Genomic DNA, 10659 nt, shown 5'->3' with positions numbered 1-10659 from the left:
GCCAAATCCTCAATTCTCATTTCTGGAGCCCTCAACACAAATCAACCCCATGGTTAAATGCACACCAACTTAGTTTCTGCTGTGGTTGCACAATGAATATACAATCACAGCTGAGAACAAATGCACAAACAAACCGTTTATGCCTGTATGGTCGTCATTATCGGAACCTTGGAGCATACTGGTGGGCCTACATGATACACATTATTCCAAAACAAAAACAACAGTCCTTTATAAATAACCTTGACTAGAATACTAACATTTGAAAGTATGGAAACTAAATAGATTGTCAAATCCTTGTAATCCACATTTTCACTTTAATTAGTGCTCACACAACGCGTTCATAAAATCCCCACAGTATCCCCAAAGCACATAGCTTTATAGGAACAACATTCCTGTCGGAAACCAAAATGGCAATTCTAAATCTGTTTGCCCTAATTTTTTGTTCCAGAACTCCACCCGATTATCCTGCAGAGCCAAATTACCCTCAAACAGTCCTCTATGTTAAAATCGATACATTAGACAGTTATATTATTAGCAACATGCAAAGCACAACTTAATACAATCATTTCCATTAAAGTACAATGCTGAGGATTTTCTACAGACCTCTATGCAGCCCCCCCCCCAAACAGGTCAATCTTACAGGATGCCATATTAAAAAGTCTACCATATTTACATAATACAACAGTGTTGAGTGAGTTGACATGTCCTGATTTGTACATTTGCATTTTAGAATGTAACGGCCCACACAAAAGAACAAGGTTAAGTTGAGAGAGATCAGTGCTTCTATAACTACCTGTTACATTATCACAACCAGGGGTGCCTACTTCTGTCTCTTCATCTGTACTACACACAACACTAATATACAGCAAATTGAAGCTAACACTCCACTTGTATGAATCCATTAACATTGTATTATTTCTACATATGCTTCAGGAGTTAATATTTCAAGGTGACTCAAACTAGTTAAAAGAGCATGTTTATAGCCCTTAGAATCTTGCAGACTTAATAAAAATAATGGGTTAAGGATACGTTTAGTCTCGGTGTTACAATAAAATGCAGAAAATAACTCAAGACACTAAACAAAACAAGCAATAAGCAAAGACTAACTGAACTTACCTAAATGGGAAAGTTTGTGGTAGGTACTAGATTCTGATAAGTTATATTTTGGTTAAGTCATGATGTCCCTATTCAACCATTCATTTCACATCAACTTCACTTGTCATCAATCAAAAAAAGTGATTTCGGAAATGTACATTTTGTAAACTGTTTTGCCAAATAATAAGAAACAAACCTATCTGGGTAGCTGACTGTAGCTTAAGTGTGTAGGGGAGCATGCCAGTTCCACTGTTCCACATTCAGCTTGTTATTAAATACTCAGTTCAATAAAAGTGCAGCCATCATTACTGTGAGGCACATACACAAACAACAGAGATGACCTCTCCCTGTTCAATACTGTGCTCTGCAGCCTCAGCCAGTTCTTCTCACAGACCTGCAGCAGCTTTCAGTTCAGCCAGTGAGAACCTCTGGTCCCCGTCTTTGTCGTAGCGTTCCAGGCTACGGTGGTCTGGTGTTGCGGTGTCAAAGAGTTTCCTCAGGACTTGGTAAGATATTCCCTGAGAGGTGGGGTCGGTCCCTGTGTGCTCAAAGAGCTCATTGAGATCTAGTAGAAGTAGAAGTTTCAGGTAATTGTTCATTGGCCACAAATTAAAATGCACGCATTCCTTGCTCAAGCACACTGTCAATCAGAGATTCATATCTGCATTTCTCCTTAATTGTAGATGCAGGATACTCTGTATATGACTAAGATTTTGATGTATGATCACAGATATGAAACTTCATAACTACAAGTTTATCCAATACCTTTCAAAGAGTTAACTCCAGGAAATGACACAGTTTTAAAGTTTTCTATTCCAGACTCTCTCTTGGAGCGATTTGATGTCAAAAACCGTGGACGTCTTGTTGGCTTTGAACCTGTGGAGGAGAAAGAACAGGACAGTCATCCACAGGTAACATTGTACTTCACTATACTTATTTCTTATGAAAATGTCATGGACTAATAAGCGCTCCTGTCTGATCTTATTATACCATGTGTAGCTTCTGAAGTTGCTGCGTTAATTCCATCTGCATTGGTGTCTCGCTCTGTAACTGGGTCCTTTACTGGTACGGTTGCATCTCCACTGACGGGCACTGGTTCAACGACCTCCACAAGGTCCTTAAATAGGTTGAAAGATACCTTTAGTTTTATATTATTTTACTTTTTTTTAGCATGAAGTGATTATAACAATTGTTGGTGTGTAACTAGGAATCATGAATGTTACAATGTAAAATGCATTTCGACATTAGAACAATAACAGAACTTATCTAGGCACATAGCCACCGAGGGTCAAGCAGCTCTTGCTACATACCACTCTACGAGTCTGTATCTTATCTTCTGTGTGCCTTGACAGAAACATGACCCACTTCCAACCCATTACTCACACTGAATGGTGTTGTTTGGGCAGAGCCCTGCTCTATAAAAGACACCCTCTGAGTGAGGTTGGACACAGAGGTGTGGAGACTGTGGATCTGGTCACCGGTCCATGCGTGGTACAGTGTCTGGGTCGTGTTAACCTCGCTCACAACCTCTCTCAGGTGAGTTACGTCCTGTAACAATACAACATAAAAACATGCATAAACTCAGCAAAAAAAGAAACATCCTTATTTCAGGACCCTCTTTCAAAGATATTTCGTAAAAATCCAAATAACTTCACAGATCTTCATTGTAAAAGGGTTTAAACACTGTTTCCCATGCTTGTTCAATGAACCATAAACAATTAATGAACATGCACCTGTGGAATGGTCATTAAGACACTAACAGCTTACAGACAGTAGGTACAGTTCTGAAAACATAGGATACTAAAGAGGCCTTTCTACTGACTCTGAAAAACAAAACAAAAAGATACCTAGGGTCCCTGCTCATCTGCGTGAACGTGCCTTAGGCATACTGCAAGGAGGTATGAGGACTGCTGATATGGCCAGGGCAATAAATAGCCATTTCCATACTGTGAGACGCCTAAGACAGCGCTACAGGGAGACAGGATGGACAGCTGATCATCCTTGCAGTGCCAGACCACGTGTAACAACACCTTCACAGGATCAGTACATCCGAACATCACACCTGCGGGACAGGTACAGGATGGCAACAACAACTGCCCGAGTTACACCAGGAACGCACAATCCCTTCATCAGTGCTCAGACTGTCCGCAATAGGCTACCAATGACTTGCCATTGAACAAAGCATCTGTGTCCATGTATGCTGATGACTCAACCACATAAGCATCAGCAACCACAACTAATAAAGTCGCTGAAACCCTTAACAAAGAGTTGCAGTCTGTTTTGGAATGGGTGGCCAGTAATAAACTGGTCCTGAACATCTCTAAAACTAAGAGCATTGAATTTTGTACAAATCATTGCTTAAGTTCTAGACCTCAGTTGAATCTGGTAATGAATGGTGTGGCTGTTGACCAAGTTGAAGAGACTTAAGTACTTGGTGTCACCTTAGATTGTAAACGGTCATGGTCAAAACATATAGATTCAATGGTTGTAAAGATGGGTGAGAGGTCCGTCCGTAATAAATAGATGCTCTGGTTTTTTGACTCCACACTCCAAAAAGCAAGTTCTGCCGGCTCTAGTTTTGTCTATTCTTGATTATTGTCCAGTCTTATGGTCCAGTGCTGCAAGGAAATAGCTAGTTAAGCTGCAGCTGGCCCAGAACAGAGTGGCACATCTTGCTCTTCATTGCAATCAGAGAGCTGATATAAATATTATGCATGTCAGCCTCTCTTGGCTAACGGAACCCAAACTGGCTGCGCACGTGCGCCATCATGCATACATTTATTTTGTCCCCCCACACCAAACGCAATCACAACACGCAGGTTAAAATATCAAACTCTGAACCAATTACATTCATTTGAGGACAGGTCGAAAAGCCTTAAACATTTATGGCAATTTAGCTAGTTAGCTTGCACTTGCTAGCTACTTTGCTTTATTTAGCTAGCTTGTGGTTGCTAGCTAATTTGTCCTGGGATATAAACATTGAGTTATTTTACTTGAAATGTACAAGGTCCTCTACTTCGACAATTAATCCACACATAAAACGGTCATCTCTCCTCCTTCTAGGGTTTTTCTTCTCAACTTTATATTGCGATTGGCAACTTTCATAAATTAGGTGCGTTACCGCCACTGACCTCATTCGTCTTTCAGTCATCCACGTGTGTATAACCAATGAGGAGATGGCACGTGGGTATCTGCTTCTTAAAACCAATGAGGAGATGGGAGAGGCAGGACTTGCAGCGCGATCTGCGTCACAAATAGAACTGACTTCTATTTTAGCCCTTGGCAACGCAGACGCTCGTTGGTGAGTGCGAGCGATGTAAGAGTTGACTGCATCACTTCTTTGTATAAGAAACATTGTGTTGAAAATTCCCAAATTGTTGGCATAGTCAACTTATACACAGCTCTGACACACACACTTACCCCACCAGACATGCCACCAGAGGTCTTTTCACAGTCCCCAAATCCAGAACAAATTCAAGAACGCATACAGTATTATAGAGCCATTATTGCATGGAACTCCGTTCCATTTTATATTGCTAAAATAAACAGCAAACCTGGTTTAAAAAAAACAGATAAAGCAACACCTCACGGCACAACACCTCTTCCCTATTTGACCTAGATTTGTGTGTATGCATTGATATGTAGGCTACGTGTGCCTTTAAAAAATATATATGTCGTTCTGCCTTGAGCTGTTCTTGTCCACTTATCTGTTCTGTATTATGTCATGTTTCATTTGAACACCAGGAAGTGTAGCTGCTGCTTTTGCAACAGCTAATGGGGATCCTAATAAAATACCAAATAATGATCACAGGCTGTGCAGGACACTTTAGAAGTCAGAGGGTGCACGGAGGGACATGTCAAAATGCAGAATTTTAGCACTTTAGTAAGCATTTACTGATATAAAAATGTGATTAAATAAAATTCTCCATGTGGTCTACTGGTATATTAAAAAGGCACTTCATTGTATATTACAGGCTTTTAAAAATTCTATATTGGTGCACAATTTTTACTCAAAGGGATGCTAAAGGCTCTCATTTTGTGGAACGACCCCAGTATAGGCTTTAGCTTACTGGGCTAACAGTCTTGTGACATGCAGGAGACCTGGTTCGATCCCAGTCAGTCACAAGAGCTAGATTAAATAGGGAGTGGAAAGGCTATCCTTAGAAGGGCTATTCAACTATATTCTTATGGGGGCCAAATTATGTGTATTACACAGTCTGTGATCATCAAAGCAGGGAACAGAAGGCACACCCATGTTCCAGAGTCTTAGCTTTTAGGAATGGGGTCAGAATAGCTTATAGCCAAAACGGTTAAAACACTAGAGCCAAATTCATAGTTAGAAAATACATTCAACATGCCACATTGGCTTCAGAAACTGCCAGAAGCATCTATTTACCACAGAGTTTGATTCTATCGGTTCTCCTCTACCTTTCCTGGCTGGCAAAGTACCAGGATGTTGTCTCTGGTTTTGAATCTGAATATATAGAATTACATTTGAAAACATCTGAGAAGTTGAATATATGAAACTTTGATTAACTTGAAATAATAATTTGTAAACTGGATGCTCACACAATGACTAATATCTACCATATTTAAACTGAATTTATAAATATTGAATTTGAATGTACATGTAAAAAATTCACTAAATGCAATATTCATTAAATTCAGTTTTAAATCAGGAAATAAAAGTTCAATTGATGAATTTCATGATTTAAATTGTACATGGTAAATGCAAAAATATTCCATTCAAATTCAATATCCTAATAAATTTAAAGTGATGGAATTAAAATACAATATTTTGGTACTAAAATCGCTGCATAACTAGAAGTTGTATAATCTCTCATTGAGATCATTCTGCAGCTCATGCATTTGGCCACTGACACAACTAACTGGTACTCTAACGCTAACTGTGCAGGTACAAGCTGAAGAAAATGGGCTGTAAAGGAAGCTAGTATTTCTATTTTCTTTACCATAGTCATCTTTAGATCATCCATTTCTTTCTTCTGGTCCGCAAGGGTTGTCTGCATTGTCTGGACATCATGTTGCACACTGGTTAACGTGCTGCCGATTGTAGCTACACTCTGCAAATAAATAAAAAAAATTGAGTCACTTTCCAGATACATTTGTGGTTGACGCAAATAATGATACATTGGCAGTAATTCTAAACAAATACAGTGGGGCAAAAAAGTATTTAGTCAGCCACCAATTGAGCAAGTTCTCCCACTTAAAAAGATGAGACCTGTAATTTTCATCATAGGTACACTTCAACTATGACAGACAAAATGAGAAGAAAAAAAATCCAGAAAATCACATTGTAGGATTTTTTATGAATTTATTTGCAAATTATAGTGGAAAATAAGTATTTGGGCACCTACAAACAAGCAAGATTTCTGGCTCTCACAGACCTTAGCATCTTCTTTAAGAGGCTCCTCTGTCCTCTACTCGTTACCTGTATTAATGGCACCTGTTTTTAACTTGTTATCAGTATAAAAGACACCTGTCCACAACCTCAAACAGTCACACTCCTAACTCCACTATGGCCAAGACCAAAGAGCTGTCAAAAGACACCAGAAACAAAATTGTAGACCTGCACCAGGCTGGGAAGACTGAATCTGCAATAGGTAAGCAGCTTGGTTTGAAGAAATCAACTGTGGGAGCAATTATTAGGAAATGGAAGACATACAAGACCACTGATAATCTCCCTCGATCTGGGGCTCCACGCAAGATCTCCCCCCGTGGGGTCAAAATGATCACAAGAACGGTGAGCAAAAATCCCAGACCTAGTGAATGACCTGCAGAGAGCTGGGACCAAAGTAACAAAGCCTACCATCAGTAACACGCTATGCCGCCAGGGACTCAAATCCTGCAGTGCCAGACGTGTCCCCCTGCTTAAGCCAGTACATGTCCAGGGCCGTCTGAAGTTTGCTAGAGAGCATTTGGTCCAGAAGAAGATTGGGAGAATGTCATATGGTCAGATGAAACCAAAATATAACTTTTTGGTAAAAACTCAACTTGTCGTGTTTGGAGGACAAAGAATGCAGAGTTGCATCCAAAGAACACCATACCTACTATGAAGCATGGGGGTGGAAACATCATGCTTTGGGGTTGTTTTTCTGCAAAGGGACCAGGACGACTGATCCGTGTAAAGGAAAGAATGAATGGGGCCATGTATCGTGCGATTTTGAGTGAAAACCTCCTTCCATCAGCAAGGCATTGAAGATGAAACGTGGCTGGGTCTTTCAGCATGACAATGATCCCAAACACACCGCCCGGGCAACGAAGGAGTGGCTTCGTAAGAAGCATTTCAAGGTCCTGGAGTGGCCTAGCCAGTCTCCAGATCTCGACCCCATAGAAAATCTTTGGAGGGAGTTGAAAGTCTGTGTTGCCCAGCAACAGCCCCAAAACATCACTGCTCTAGAGGAGATCTGCATGGAGGAATGGGCCAAAATACCAGCAACAGTGTGTGAAAACCTTGTGAAGACTTACAGAAAACATTTGACCTCTGTTGGCAATGACAAAGGGTATATAACAAAGTATTGAGAAACTTTTGTTATTGACCAAATACTTATTTTCCACCATAATTTGCAAATAAATTCATTAAAAATCCTACAATGTGATTTTCTGGATTTTTCCCCCTCATTTTGTCTGTCATAGTTGAAGTGTACCTATGATGAAAATTACAGGCCTCTCATCTTTTTAAGTGGGAGAACTTGCACAATTGGTGGCTGACTAAATACTTTTTGTGCCTCACTGTATGTCCAATACTTCTTCATCTGAAAACTGTTTTACCTTTTGGAGCTCTTCAACTGTAGTTGGAAGGTTGATCAAGTCTGAGGCTGATTTGATGTTGGCCTTTAGGTGGTTCACTGCAGAGTCCAGCAAACTGATCTAATGGAATGGAGCAGAACATTCATTAACACTTGGGAAACACATTTCACTTCACATTCACTCTGAGCTTAGAGACACCCACTTTTTCCAAGTTTGGACTTGGAAAAATTCTTAACCTCAACCTCAATTCAACCTGCCATGATATGGCAGGTTGCATATGAATGGCCATGAATGATTAGACTTTTGTGTGTACATAACGGGGGTGGATGGGATAACAGACCGTACATGAATTAGTTATGCTGATATTGATAACACTTTCCCTTCACTAAAACAACTTTACCTTTCTGTTCATCTCCGTAAGGTTGGACCACAGTTTGTTCAGACCCTTGTCTCCACTTTCAATATCCTCCAGCTTTCTCTGTTTCATCTTCAGATCTTCACTTAGTTTTGGTATTTCATGTGATGACACTTTCTGGCTGGATTCCACTGTGGAGAGAAGATACATCAAGTGAATAACAATTTACTAAAACTGCAGTTACTTGGTTGTTTGATTGTAAAACTCAGCAATAAGTGATGGCTGTGCAAAGGTTATCCTACTCTTTATTACAAGGTAAACTAGGGTTAGTGTGTAGCCACAAGAGTAACTGAATTGTAATTGTAACTGAATTCTTGATTTAACCCAAAAGGCTGTGTCTGAAGGTTGACAGGTGACAGATAGCATGCTAGTTGTCTAACAAGCTTAGTAGTTACTTGGGGCGGTAGGTAGACTAGTGGTTAGAGCGTTGGGCCAGTAACCGAAAGGTTGCTAGATCGAATCCCCGAGCTGACAATAATATGTCGTTCTGCCCCTAGGCCGTCATTGTAAATAAGAATTGTTTCTTAACTGACTTGCCTAGTTAAATAAAACAATTGTTCATGGTAGCGAGCCTGTTTCAAATGACAAAGTTAGCTAGCCAGCCAGCTAGCTAGACTAGTTGGCTAATAAGGTTAAACAAAATAGATGACAGGTCTTATCTGATGGCTTACTAGTATGCAGCTTTTCTTTGAGGGAGTCAAGGTCTTCTTTCAGAGCAATCTGCATCCATAGCAGCCCGGCACAAGCCATAACACAGGCAGCCAGTATGATGAACAGGATCAAGGGATAGCAGACATTGCAACACTGCACGTAACTTATTCTATGATTAATTAGAAACACATAGTTTGCATTAATATTTTACAGTCACACTCATGCATCATTAATAAACATAATTCTACAGGTTTACTGAGACTAAGTACAAGTTTGATCACTTACTTCCCGAAAGCAGCGACAGTACCAAGGTTGCTGAATTCCTCTTCATCTGAACTTGATTCGGATTCTGAGTCTGGGGGCTCGGTTCGTAGGAGCCTGTGGCCGGACCCCTTCTTGGTTTTCTTCCTTTTACTGTCCCCAAGTCCGATCAATGCATTAAGCTCCTTCCTCTTCTTCATCTTCTTCTGTGGGGTCAGCGAACCCGCTGAGCCCGACTTAAACCCGACCAAATCCAACGTTTTGTCCAGTTTGGTTGTTGTAAATAACGTCCTTTAGCTAACGTTAGCCAGTAGCGTTAGTGTTGATAAACTGATTGGTTCCGCCAACTAGCCTAGTTAGCTAGTTAGCTTACTTTGTAACTTGAAACAGGCTAGCTACAACGAACTGCCAATCACGTATGGTAACTAAGCATATTAGACAATTATAGTAGCATACTATTTTGAAAACTCGTAGTACTAGCTAGGTCAACGTCTGAAATAGTGAGCTCACGTTACCCAGCGGTTAGCTAACTAACGTTACAGTTCCAGCTGAGCTAGCTACCTGACAGCGGCCGCACAACCAAGTTAAAATGGCGATTTCGAGATAACGTTACTACACAGCAAAATATGGTGTACAGTCAGTATAAACTATAAATCAACTCACTTCTAGTACCACGACCAATATAATATAAACCTTACCAAAATGGTTTACATTTCTGTGCAGTCGTAAATTGATCTGACGCACTACCTGGATAAAACAATCTTGTTTTGATGGTGAACATCTTGACAGGGCATCGCTAAACTGGCACCTGATTGGTTGAATTCCCTTCTCTGTACTCCCATGTTTTGATACTGCCCCAACAGGTGTGGCACATTTTTCATTGTTCTTAAATTTCTTAACATTATGAAATTATCCTCTCTACAAATACCAGATATTGTACATTGACTACCATCTCTGTGAATAAATTCCCTGACTTGAACAATTTCTTAAATTGAATTTGACGATTTGAAAACATATGGTTTTGAACATACATTTAATTACACTGGAACTTCCATGGTCAGGGGCACCGCCAGGGATTTTGGGCCCCATGAAAATATATCACATTGGGCCCCGCCACCACAGGCCACACCAACCCTGCGCAACTGCTGTAACCACACCACCAGAACTAAATCAAAGCTTTAAATAACTCTACATTTGCAGGCTTGCAACTCTCCTGTAGTCCAAGATTTACTGTACGATATTTACTGACAGTGAGCAGTGAAAATATAACAATGTGCAGACATGCATGCAAAATTCTGCATACAGTGGAATTCACTATTTGATGCAAGACTGATACCCTCTATAAGAAATGTGCTAAAGGCCATCTTTTACAGTCTAAATGTAATTTTTATGGAAAATTCTATTAACATTAATGTATAACTTAAAATAAATATAACTTAAATATACATGAACCTTTTCAATTAAAATAA

The 10659-nt window shown here is 40.0% G+C and overlaps 1 protein-coding gene across 1 annotated transcript; it reads right to left on the bottom strand.

Annotated features, from left to right (window-relative positions):
- Positions 1–294: 294 nt before the first annotated feature.
- LOC139386537 (EF-hand calcium-binding domain-containing protein 14-like) lies at positions 295–10029 on the bottom strand. The gene is made up of 9 exons (XM_071132166.1): positions 9215–10029; positions 8950–9098; positions 8264–8409; positions 7885–7983; positions 6066–6176; positions 2479–2643; positions 2086–2212; positions 1861–1971; positions 295–1660 (listed from the first exon to the last, which is right to left on the bottom strand). Exons 1-9 carry the CDS (start codon positions 9388–9390, stop codon positions 1482–1484), a joined length of 1263 nt encoding a protein of 420 aa, XP_070988267.1. The 5' UTR covers positions 9391–10029; the 3' UTR covers positions 295–1481.
- Between the last annotated feature and the right edge of the window lie 630 nt (positions 10030–10659).

This window comes from Oncorhynchus clarkii, chromosome 28, assembly GCF_045791955.1.
Source record: "Oncorhynchus clarkii lewisi isolate Uvic-CL-2024 chromosome 28, UVic_Ocla_1.0, whole genome shotgun sequence".
Taxonomy (NCBI): Eukaryota; Metazoa; Chordata; class Actinopteri; order Salmoniformes; family Salmonidae; genus Oncorhynchus; species Oncorhynchus clarkii.
Note: the sequence above shows the minus strand (reverse complement) of the source record. Positions and strands in the feature narration are given on the sequence as shown.